This window comes from Equus przewalskii, chromosome 27, assembly GCF_037783145.1.
Source record: "Equus przewalskii isolate Varuska chromosome 27, EquPr2, whole genome shotgun sequence".
Taxonomy (NCBI): Eukaryota; Metazoa; Chordata; class Mammalia; order Perissodactyla; family Equidae; genus Equus; species Equus przewalskii.
Window position 1 is genome coordinate 30,115,743 of NC_091857.1, and position 12,538 is coordinate 30,128,280.

General features: G+C 42.4%; 1 protein-coding gene across 6 annotated transcripts in view; it reads left to right on the forward strand.

Annotated features, from left to right (window-relative positions):
• Nucleotides 1–12,538, forward strand: part of SON (SON DNA and RNA binding protein) — a 32,914-nt gene that overhangs the window by 1,136 nt on the left and 19,240 nt on the right. For all 6 annotated transcript variants that reach the window (XR_011533732.1, XR_011533733.1, XM_070597183.1 and 3 more), the window contains exons 2-4: nt 2,940–3,106; nt 4,898–10,804; nt 12,149–12,309. Coding sequence is in view for 4 of the 6 variants with exons in the window: in XM_070597183.1 (XP_070453284.1) it covers nt 2,940–3,106; nt 4,898–10,804; nt 12,149–12,309 (6,235 nt within the window). In the remaining 2 variants the exon portion in view is untranslated. The remainder of the gene's footprint in view (nt 1–2,939; nt 3,107–4,897; nt 10,805–12,148; nt 12,310–12,538) is intronic.

A 12,538-nucleotide genomic window follows, 5' to 3' on the forward strand; every position in this document is an offset into this window, starting at 1 on the left:
CCCCGCTACAGCCCCGCCTGGGCCTGGGATCCATTTTCCGGGCCCTCCCCCCCCATCCGTTCCCTCCCTTCCCGGCGAGGAACTTCGCCCTTTCTGAGGGAACCCCAGACTCCCTTTTCTAGAGTCGAGTTACGATGCTCATCCTTCTCGCCCGTCTGGCCATCCCCGACCCTTTAGCTGTTTGTCGGCCTGGGTGTCCACCGGGGACGGGCCTAGTTCCTGCCTCGGCTCCTCCTCCGCCGCCGCGTCCCCCCTCCCCCTCCCCGCCTCCGCGGCCCTCGCCGGCCGGTGCCTGTGACCGGAAAGGGTCTCTAACGGCCGTTTCTTGGGTAATCTTAAATCCGCTTTAGTATTGCAAGCTGCGGACCATTTAGGGGTCGGGATCCTTTAATTAGATTATTTGGGCCCTCCTGTCCTGTGGCTTCCACCGGGCAGCGTTCGAATAGCTTAGCAATTGAAAGCAGCTCAAATTAGCGTTAGCTACTTGGAGAAAATACTCGAGGCGAGGATGGACGGGGACTTTGAATTACTCGTAACGTCTTAATTTACCAAGCGGAAAGTGGGCTTTGTGTGTCGGTCTCAATGTTTTTGCTACGCCTGCCCCGATTGACGTGTTAGAACAACATGCTACTGCTGCCTTTGCTGTTAGACTATACGTCGTTTACCCTGGATTCCACAAAATTTGAACGGGAAGACCTTTCCAAAGATACACTTGTTTATTTAGAAAGGAAAATAGAGTGGGTCATGTTGTTCAGTGATTTTTGCTTTGTATAGCGTAAATATTTGTTCCGAGTTCAAATGTTTTTGCTAGTTGTATTTTAAAAGTTGAGAGCAAGAGCAATACGTGAATTTGAAAATCAGCCGGCAACGCAATTGTAAATTAAGCACACAAATTAACGTAGGGTTATTGGGGCAATGATATAGTATTGCTAGAATTATTATTTTTGCAGGATATATTGTCTTTTAAGTGGGAAATGTATCTGCTCACTCATTTCATTGCTTTTTAAAATTTTGTTATGTGCTAGTGATTTTAGAATGAGAAAAGACCTGAGCTAAGCGAATATAGTTTTTCTGAAAACTTAATAGTTGCGTGCGATTAGTTTTGTTTCTTTTAATGCCTTGTTTTTATACCTTTTAAGAATTAGTTTTTGTAATAGAAAATGAGCGTTTTATTGTTGTACAAAATTTAGAAAAAATAAAAAGATAAAAAACCACCACCTAGTTATTGATGCCCTTTGTGTTCTTTCATTGTACCGATGCACATACATGTTTTGTGAAATGTGATAATCATGTGGTGTTTTTCACCTATCTATGTATCGTGAACGAGTTGGTGTTTGATTACAGTCTCAGTAGTGTTTTAGGACATTTTTCACGCTCCATCGAATTCTGTTGTAGGAATGTATCGAGGATAGTTAGGTGGTTTGAAGTTTTCATCCCTTTTCAGTAGTTGAGGTAAACATTCTGATAGCTTTAAGATGATTACTTTCTCATAGATTGACTTTTTTTAGTCGTACTTTTGTCGATTTTTAAATCCGTGGCCTTTTTAGTGAGGTGGTTACATGCAGGTGCTTTGGAAAAGTATGAAATAAAGAGCTCCAGAAAGAAAATCTGAAAAGAATATTAGACAGGGCAGTTTATTACTAGAAGAATATTCAGGTTCTTCTCAAGTAACATGCAATGTTATCAGTCTGAAAACAAGTTTTTGATTATTTGCCATTTCAGTGAGCTATATTTCTCTTTTTTGTCATCTATTTTTACATATATCAGTTTGGGTAAGGAGATTTATATTTATAGGTGGTAGTTGAGTGTATGAGCTCTGGTTTTGAATACCAGTTTCACCTCTTAATAGATAGGTGACCTTCCGCTACGTTCCTTGTCTTCTCTGTGCCTCGTTTTCCTTATTTATAAAATGAGAATAGTAGTGCTGACCTTAGAGTTTTGTTAGGATTAAATGAGTTAAAAAATGTAGAACCATGTGACACGAATAGTCAATAAATGTTAGTTATGTGATTTTTTTTAAAACCAATTATTCCTTAATAACATTTAGTTCAGTACTGATTTTTTTTGTTTTTTACTGTTCAGGCTTTTTATCAGGTATTGGAGCATAATTGATGTTAGCTAAAATTTAAGTTGTTGAAATTATTTCAAAAAAATTTTATGCAAAAATAGTAAGAATGACTAGGTAAATAAATGTCAAGATCCTTCTGGCTCTGAATTGAAAATATGTTAAGCCATTCATTCCTTTACTGTTGGTATAAATGAATTGTCACTTGTTTCACATGAATTTTTTTTTGAACACCAGAAAGTTTTTTAACACCTGAATTTTTGATGAGTGGATACAAGTTATATAAATGTATTTTTCTTTTTAAACTTTATGGCATTTCAATAACTTAGTCTAAACCTGATCAGAGGCTACATGTTACCCTTTTTACTTAATGTGTTTGTGGCTAATTTTGTGTTCCTTGATGCTGTTGATGCTGATTGTGATCCATGCACAGGTGTGGCTTTATTGTAGCTATAGCTTCTCCCATAATGTTGGGATATATATTTTTTCTTTACATTTATGATTGTGATCTTAATAGTTTTTCTCCCCTGAGATAAATATGCAGGTAACCCATATCTAAACCAATTTAGATTTCTGGGAGTATTTTATTTAAAAAAAAAAAGATGAGCTTAAAACCTATTCAAAGACTTTCTCTTAACTTTCAGGTTCTGAAAACTGTATGTAATTGTGTAAAAATGAAAATGTACCAACTATAAGCAGATAGTGTTAAGGAAGCACTGTTGGCAGGGAATATTATCTGAAAGAAACACAAAAATAGTTCATGTTGTGTATGAACAATATAAGATTATTATTTTAATCAGTTGAGTTATAAATCTAAATTTATTATATGATGTGGTAAAAATATTAACGAATTTTGATAACTTTTCTTGTCAAGTGGAAGGAGTGAAGGTCAGCTCAATGGTGAAACAAATACACCTATTGAAGGAAACCAGGCAGGTGATGCAGCTGCCTCTGCCAGGAGCCTACCAAATGAAGAAATAGTGCAGAAGATAGAGGAAGTACTTTCTGGGGTCTTGGATACAGAACTACGATATAAGCCAGGTAAGTTGGAGATAATTAGCTATCTCAAAAACTTTGTTTTAAGACTTTTAAATAGTTAACTATTATTTCTTGAGTATGGGGTATTTAAAATGTTCATTAGATCTAAAACTTCAAAGATTTCTAAGTTTTAGTTTAATTATTAACCAAAGACTTTGTTTAAATTCTTCTTTGAAAATACGGTTATCCAGAAACGTGAGCGTTGATGCACTTGTTTGCTTTGGTGGTAGACTATGACTTTATCTGATTCAGTCTTGTAGTGCCTCAATGCCAGGATTTTGAATGTGGGTTTTCATTGAACAGTTGTATAAATGTCAGTTTTGGAAGGTACAGAAGCTTGGACCAAATCTGTAATAATTTTAAAATCCTGGGAGATTTTATTTTAAAGCCCAAGCTTAGAGATTGCCTTGTTTGCATCCATCCCTCTTAAAGGTACAGTGAATGGAGAAGAATCATTGCTTGGATGTTTAATGTTTTTGGAATTGATTAGATACTTGATGTTTGGAAATGAAAGATTTATGAACAGCCACAAAAATAACAGTCTCTTCATTTAGTTTTGGAAATGGAGGAATGTGGTATGGTTTCTTATTTTTTTAGTTTTTATTTTTGGTACAGAGTATGGTAAAAAAGCGTAGATTTTAGCTGTATCTAGATTCATGGCTCTAGCAACTTTTTCCTGATTTATTTATTTAACTTAGCTAACTAATATTTGGTACTTAATAAACACTTAACAGAAAATGAGTAGTTTGCTTTGGAATGGGTCTTGTCATGTGTTGATTCATTTTTTTCCATGATATTGATGGCGTGGATTTCTAAACAGCTTTTTCTGGATCACTGAGATTTATCTAATTTGATATTGGCATTGGAGTAAATCCCATCTGGTTGTAAAGTGGAATATACACCACTTTCTCTTTCAGATATGCAAATTGCAGTGTTCTTAAGTTACATGTTAAGGACTGTAAGAATTTCTTTCCCAAAATGACACTATTATTTTCTAAGTAGAAACATTAAAAAAGTTATTTCTTAATAATTTTAGAAGAGTATTGGGGGGAAAGGTCTTACTTTTATTAGAATGTAACGTGGGTGTGATAAGATAAAATTCAAGTTCCATATTGATACTTTACATTTGTTGTTCAGACCTTTTGTGTATTATATAAAAGCAAACGCTAGCATTTGTTGAGGGCTTACTATGTGCCAGGTGTTGTTCAATGTATTTTGTATGTTTTAACTCACTTCATCCTCTACTCAAGTAACTGTCAGTAATTTGGCCAAGTCCATTCATCTAGTGACCTGGTGGATTGGTTCAGGATCCAGAAACAGACAGGCTGTTCCAGAGCCAGTGCCATGTTGCTTCCTATATAAGTAGGGGTTATAAAATAGTCGTAAAATGGTTTGATATGGGTATTTTTCAAAGGAATTCTAACAATTGGTAATATGAAAGATACTCATCTTTAAGTGTAGTTTAAAAGTAATTTGCTATAATTTGAGACCTGGAGAAAATAATCATTTTAAATGAATTTAGTAAAACATATCTTAATGTAATTTTAAAAGTTTTTGTGGTAAACTAAGAACTTATTTTTAACCCAGGCTGTAGTTGTGGAAGGAAATATTGGAGAAGTATGAATCTTCAGCTAATTGGTTTATGGAAAATAGTTTATTTGGCAAATAGTTTTTTAACAAGAAGTGTTATATAATGGTGTTTTAACATGGAATGTGAATTTTGGCCTGTATGATTTATATAAATCTACTTTGGGGAATGTTTGACAAGTTAAAATTGATTTCCTTTAATTTCAGACTTGAAGGAGGCCTCCAGGAAAAGTAGATGTGTGTCTGTACAAACAGATCCTACTGATGAAATACCCAGCAAAAAGTCAAAGAAGCACAAAAAGCACAAAAATAAAAAGAAGAAAAAGAAGAAAGAAAAGGAAAAAAAGTATAAAAGACAGCCAGAAGAATCTGAATCCAAGCTGAAATCACATCATGATGGGAACATAGATTTAGAATCAGATTCCTTTTTGAAGTTTGATTCTGAACCTTCAGCTATGGCACTGGAGCATCCTGTAAGAGCGTTTGGCCTATCTGAGACTAGTGAATCTTCTGCAGTTGTGCTAGAACCTCCTGTAGTATCAATGGAGGTATCAGAGCCACACACCTTAGAGACTCTGAAGCCAGCTATGAAAACTGCAGAACTGTCAGTTGCATCTACATCAGTAATCTCAGTGCAGTCAGAGCAGTCTGTGGCAGTAACGCTGGAACCATCCTTGACAAAGATTGTGGATCCCTTTGCAACAGCACCAGTGCCTACTACAACAGTAGTGCTGAAGACGTCTGAGCCGGTTGTAACAATGTCAGTGGAGTATCAGATGAAGTCTGTGCTGAAATCTTTGGAGAGCACACCTCCAGAGCCATCAAAGATCATGTTCTTAGAGCCTCCAGTAGCAAAAGTGCTAGAGCCATCAGAAACCCTCGCGGTATCATCAGAGACACCTACTGAGGTGCACCCAGAACCAAGCACATCAACGACAATGGATTTTCCAGAGTCATCTGCAACTGAAGTGCTCAGATTGCCAGAGCAGCCTGTAGAAGTACCATCGGAGATTGCAGATTCATCCATGACAAGACCACAGGAGTTGCTGGAGCTGCCCAAGACCACAGCGTTGGAGCTGCCGGAGTCGTCGGTGGCCTCAGCGATGGAGTTGCCGGGGCCACCTGCGACCTCCATGCTGGAGTTGCAGGGGCCCCCTGTGACTCCAGTGCTGGAGTTACCTGGGCCCTCTGCTACCCCAGTGCCAGAGTTGCCAGGGCCCCTTTCTACCCCAGTGCCTGAGTTGCTAGGGCCCCCTGCGACAGCAGTGCCTGAGTTGCCGGGGCCCTCTGTGACATCAGTGCCACAGTTGTCGCAGGAATTGCCGGGGCTTCCAGCACCATCTATGGGGTTGGAGCCACCACAGGAGGTACCAGAGCCACCTGTGATGGCACAGGAGTTGCCAGGGCTGCCTGCGGTGACAGCAGCAGTAGAGTTGCCAGGTCAGCCTGCAGTTACCGTAGCAATGGAGTTGACCGAACAACCTGTGACGACGACAGAGTTGGAGCAGCCTGTGGGGATGACAACGATGGAACATCCTGGGCAGCCTGAGGTGACAACGGCATCAGGGTTGCTGGGGCAGCCTGAGGCAGCGATGGTGCTGGAGTTGCCAGGACAGCCAGTGGCAACAACAGCGCTGGAGTTGTCAGGGCAGCCTTCGGTGACTGGGGTGCCAGAGTTGCCAGGGCTGCCTTCGGCAACTAGGGCACTGGAGTTGTCGGGGCAGCCTGTGGCAACTGGGGCACTGGAGTTGCCTGGGCAGCTCATGGCAGCTGGGGCACTGGAATTCTCGGGGCAGTCTGGGGCAGCTGGAGCACTGGAGCTTTTGGGGCAGCCTCTGGCAACCGGGGTGCTGGAGTTGCCAGGGCAGCCTGGGGCGCCAGAGTTGCCTGGGCAGCCTGTGGCAACTGTGGCGCTGGAGATCTCTGTCCAGTCTGTGGTGACAACAACGGAGCTGTCAACGATGACGGTGTCGCAGTCCCTGGAGGTGCCCTCGACGACAGCGCTGGAATCCTATAATACGGTAGCACAGGAGCTGCCTGCTACGTTAGTGGGGGAGACTTCTGTAACAGTAGGAGTGGATCCCTTGATGGCCCAAGAATCCCATATGTTAGCTTCTAACACCATGGAGACCCATATGTTAGCGTCCAACACCATGGACTCCCAAATGCTAGCGTCCAATACCATGGACTCCCAGATGCTAGCGTCCAACACCATGGACTCCCAGATGTTAGCCTCTAGCACCATGGACTCCCAGATGTTAGCAACTAGCTCCATGGACTCCCAGATGTTAGCAACCAGCTCCATGGACTCCCAGATGTTAGCAACCAGCTCCATGGACTCCCAGATGTTAGCAACCAGCTCCATGGACTCCCAGATGTTAGCAACCAGCTCCATGGACTCCCAGATGTTAGCAACCAGCTCCATGGACTCCCAGATGTTAGCAACCAGCTCCATGGACTCCCAGATGTTAGCAACCAGCACCATGGACTCCCAGATGTTAGCAACCAGCACCATGGACTCCCAGATGTTAGCAACTAGCTCTATGGATTCCCAGATGTTAGCGTCTGGCACTATGGACTCTCAAATGTTAGCTTCCGGCACCATGGATGCTCAGATGTTAGCGTCTGGTACCATGGATGCCCAGATGTTAGCATCTAGTTCCCAAGATTCTGCTATGTTGGGTTCAAAATCTCCTGATCCCTACAGGTTAGCTCAGGATCCTTACAGGTTAGCTCAGGATCCCTATAGGTTAGGTCATGACCCTTATAGGTTGGGTCATGACGCCTACAGGTTAGGGCAGGACCCCTATAGATTAGGCCATGATCCCTATAGACTAACTCCTGATCCCTATAGGATGTCACCTAGACCCTATAGAATAGCACCCAGGTCTTATAGAATAGCCCCCAGGCCATATAGGTTAGCACCTAGACCCCTGATGTTAGCATCTAGACGTTCTATGATGATGTCCTATGCTGCAGAACGTTCCATGATGTCGTCTTATGAACGCTCTATGATGTCTTATGAGCGGTCTATGATGTCCCCTATGGCTGAACGCTCTATGATGTCAGCCTATGAGCGCTCTATGATGTCAGCTTATGAGCGCTCTATGATGTCCCCTATGGCCGAACGCTCTATGATGTCAGCTTACGAGCGCTCTATGATGTCAGCTTACGAGCGCTCCATGATGTCCCCGATGGCTGACCGATCTATGATGTCCATGGGTGCCGACCGGTCTATGATGTCATCGTACTCTGCTGCTGACCGGTCTATGATGTCATCGTACTCTGCAGCTGACCGATCTATGATGTCATCTTATACTGCTGATCGTTCAATGATGTCTATGGCAGCTGATTCTTACACCGATTCTTATACTGATACATATACGGAGGCATATATGGTGCCACCTTTGCCTCCTGAAGAGCCTCCAACAATGCCACCATTGCCACCTGAGGAGCCACCAATGACACCACCATTGCCTCCTGAGGAACCACCAGAGGGTCCGGCATTACCCACTGAGCAGTCAACATTAACAGCTGAAAATACTTGGCCTACTGAAGTGTCAGCATTACCTCCTGAAGAGTCTGTATCGCTGCCTGAACCTCCTGTGAGTCAAAGTGAGATTTCAGAACCTTCGGCAGTGCCTGCTAATTATTCAGTGTCAGCATCAGAGCCTTCAGTGTTAGCATCAGAGGCTACTGTGACTGTTCCAGAACCACCACTAGAGCCAGAGTCTTCAGTTATGTCAACACCTATGGAGTCTGCTGTAGTAGCAGAAGAGCATGAGATTGTTCCAGAGAGACCGGTGACTTACATGGTCTCTGAAACTCCCGTAATGTCAGCTGAACCGGCTGTGTTAACATCAGAGCCTTCTATTATGTCAGAGACAGCAGAAACCTTTGATTCCGTGAGAGCTTCAGGACATGTTGCCTCAGAGGTATCTATGTCCCTCTTGGATCCTGCAGTAACTATTCCAGAGCCATCACAGAGCACTCTAGAGCTTCCAGCCACAGCTGTCTCAGAGCTACCAGCTGTGGCTGTTCCGGAACCACCAGCTGGGACTGTCCCAGAGCCCCCAGCCATGGCTGTCCTGGAGCCACCAGCTGTGGCTGTCCCAGAGCCACCAGCTGATGCTGTCATGGAGCCTCTGGCCCTGGCTGAGACAGAGCATGTTACCGTTCCTGTGCCAGTTGTTTCTGCCCTGGAGCCTACTGTTCCTATCCTGGAAACAGGAGTTTCTGTCCTTCAGCCTAACGTGATTGTTTCAGAGCCATCTGTTTCTGTCCAAGAATCTGCTGTGACAGTTTCAGAACCCGCTGTTACTGTCTCAGAGCAGACTCAAGTAATACCAGCTGAGATGATGTTAGAGTCTACACCAATGATTCTGGAATCTAGTGTCATAAAAGGAATGAATTTACTATCTGGTGATCAAAATCTTGCTCCAGAGATTGGCTTGCAGGAGATTCCCATGCATTCAGATGAAGAGCCACATGCTGAAGGACACCTGAAGAATGACTCTTATGAAAGTAAACATGGTATAAATGTAGACCTTAATATAAATAATCATCTAATTGCTAAAGAGATGGAACACAACGCAGTGTCTGCTATCAGCACTGGTGCTGTTGGTGAAATTGGTGAAGAGAGAATTTTGCCCAGCAGTGAGACTAAACAATGCACAGTGTTGGATACCTGCCCTATTGTTAGTGAAACTGATGGGGGAGGAACTGGTCCCCTTGCTCTTGAACCTGATGCATTGGGAACTAGTAAAGGTATTGAATTTGCCACAGCATCTGCTCTTAGTTCAGTTAGTAAATATTATGTTGAAGTATCTTTGACTACGCAAGATACTGAACATGACATGGTAATTTCCAGCAGCCCCAGTGGTGGTAGTGAACCTGACATAGAGGGACCTTTGCCTGCTAAAGATATTCATCTTGACTTACCATCTAATAATAACTTTATTAGTAAGGATGCAGAAGGACCATTACCTATAAAAGAGAGTGACCAGACATTAGCAGTTGCTCTCAGCCCTAAAGAAAGTAGTGGAGAAGATAAAGAAGTACCTCTCCCTACTAAAGAGATATTGTCTGACTCAGGATTTCCTGCTAATATCGATGATATTAATGAAGCAGATTTAGTGAGACCATTACTTCCTAAGGACATGGAGCGTCTTACAAGCCTTAGAGCTGGTATTGAAGGACCTTTACTTGCAAGTGAAGTTGAACGTGACAAATCTGCTGCCAGTCCAGTTGTAATTAGTATACCAGAAAGAGCGTCAGAGTCGTCTTCAGAGGAAAAAGATGATTATGAGATTGTTGTAAAAGTTAAGGACACACATGAGAAAAGCAAGAAAAACAAGAACCGTGACAAAGGTGAGAAAGAAAAGAAAAGAGACTCTTCATTAAGATCTCGAAGTAAGCGCTCCAAGTCATCTGAACACAAATCACGCAAGCGCACCAGTGAATCTCGTTCTAGGGCAAGAAAGAGATCATCTAAATCCAAGTCTCATCGCTCTCAAACACGTTCACGGTCACGTTCCAGACGCAGGAGGAGGAGCAGCAGGTCAAGATCAAAGTCTAGAGGAAGGCGATCTGTATCAAAAGAGAAGCGCAAAAGATCGCCAAAGCACAGATCCAAGTCCAGGGAAAGAAAAAGAAAAAGATCAAGCTCCAGGGATAACCGGAAGACAGTTAGAGCTCGAAGTCGCACCCCCAGTCGTCGGAGTCGGAGTCACACTCCGAGTCGTCGAAGAAGATCTAGATCTGCCGGGAGAAGGAGCTTTAGCATTTCTCCAAGCCGAAGGAGCCGCACCCCCAGCCGAAGGAGCCGCACCCCCAGCCGAAGGAGCCGCACCCCAAGCCGACGGAGCCGTACCCCCAGCCGACGGAGCCGTACCCCCAGCAGACGGAGCCGCACCCCCAGCCGACGGAGCCGCACCCCTAGCCGTCGGAGAAGATCAAGGTCTGTGGTAAGAAGACGAAGCTTCAGTATATCACCAGTCAGATTAAGGCGGTCACGAACACCCTTGAGAAGAAGGTTTAGCAGATCTCCCATCCGTCGTAAACGATCCAGGTCTTCTGAAAGAGGCAGATCACCTAAACGTCTGACAGATTTGAGTGAGTCATTTTAAAATTTAATGGTATTGTAATAGAGAATGATTTAAACCTGACTTTTTTCTGATCGTTGAGTCAAATGGAATATTTTGGGTTATTGGTTTAGGATAAATATTGTGTTTAAACTTTCATAATTAGATTAGCTTGTGTTCAGAAAATTTGGGGATAAGTATAGTTGTAGTTAGAGTTAGAAAGACCTGCTTTGGAGTATATTAGAACCCAGGTGTTTGCATACTTGAATGTTTTATTTTGCTTGAACCATCGTCCATAACTAATAATGGAAAGTAGAAGTCCAGTTAAAGACAAGGCTAGTATATTGCCAGATTGTTATTGTATGTATTCCAATATAGATCCTTGCAAATGAGCCTAAAATTACAGTGTTTCTTTTTAATAAGTTCCAAGTCTTAAAATGGCAATACAGGACAGTTAAATGTTTGTTAGGGTCATTCTGATCAGTATAATGGGTAGTGGAATTGAATAGGGAATTTTGCTTGTGGGGAGTCATTTACCTGAGTGGCTGATGCTGGCAAAGTAAAGTGAAATAGATTAAAGTGATTTACAATGATCTGCCTTACTTTAAAAATAAAGTGCTCTTATTTCCCCTGGTTTTAAGAAGTGTGTAGAGATGGTTAAAACTTGATGGGTAATGCATGACCACCTGCAGTAATAATGGAAATTTATCATTATCCCAGTGGATTGGACATTTTCAGGTCACAGTTGTCTAAAGAAAATGACTGACAGAACATGCATTCAGTTCAACAAAAGGTTTCTGAGTTCTTTTTTTATTCAAAGCAAAAGAACAGTATGTAATTTCTGAGGTGCTTACAAGTTAGTAGAGGAGACATGGATAAAATGCATTTATGTCTCTTTTACCATATAGTCAGACTGCCGAACAGAGCAAAATGTGGTGATTGATGAAAAGCACTTTGGCGGCACTGTGGAGAGAAATGTTAAATTCTGGCTTAAGACTTGTTAGAAGGGGTGGCGCTTGAACTTGGGCTCAAAGTGTGATGTAAAATGTTGTTAGAGATTAGAAGGAAAGTAATTTAAGGACATGATAATTTTGGAGAATAAAGTGTAGTAGGCTTTGGCAGGTGTGTGTCGAGTGTGTGGCAAGATGATCATTATAGTTGTGTAATTTAGCTATTTTCTGTAGTATTTGGGAAGCTAAATGTGGACGTAATACTTTAGAGGGCATTCACTTAAAAACTTGGAGTCAAAGAGTGATTTCATCACAGCTGTAAGTTAGGGCAGAAAATTGGTGCCTTTAGTTTTGTTAGCATGTAAAAATAATACAAAATGTACAGCCTTTTAGGAAAACTGTGTCTTATATTTTTCCTCTTACAGATAAGGCGCAATTACTTGAAATAGCCAAAGCTAATGCAGCTGCCATGTGTGCTAAGGCTGGTGTTCCTTTACCGCCAAACCTAAAGCCTGCACCTCCACCTACAATAGAAGAGAAAGTTGCTAAAAAGTCAGGAGGAGCTACTATAGAAGAACTAACTGAGGTAAGCTAGACAGAATTTGTTTTCATTCTTAAATGGATTATTCCAGTGATGTTGACTCTGGAGCGTGCCAAAACCCGAATTGTGGGCTGAACTGATAATGGCTGGCACCGAGTGGCCAAAACCCGAAATACAGATGTGGCAGCGGCAGAAGCTCTGTTTAGCAGGCCATTATCCGGGATGGCTAAGCTCCGCTAGCTAAAAGTTACTTCCCATTACTTTTGCTTTCCAG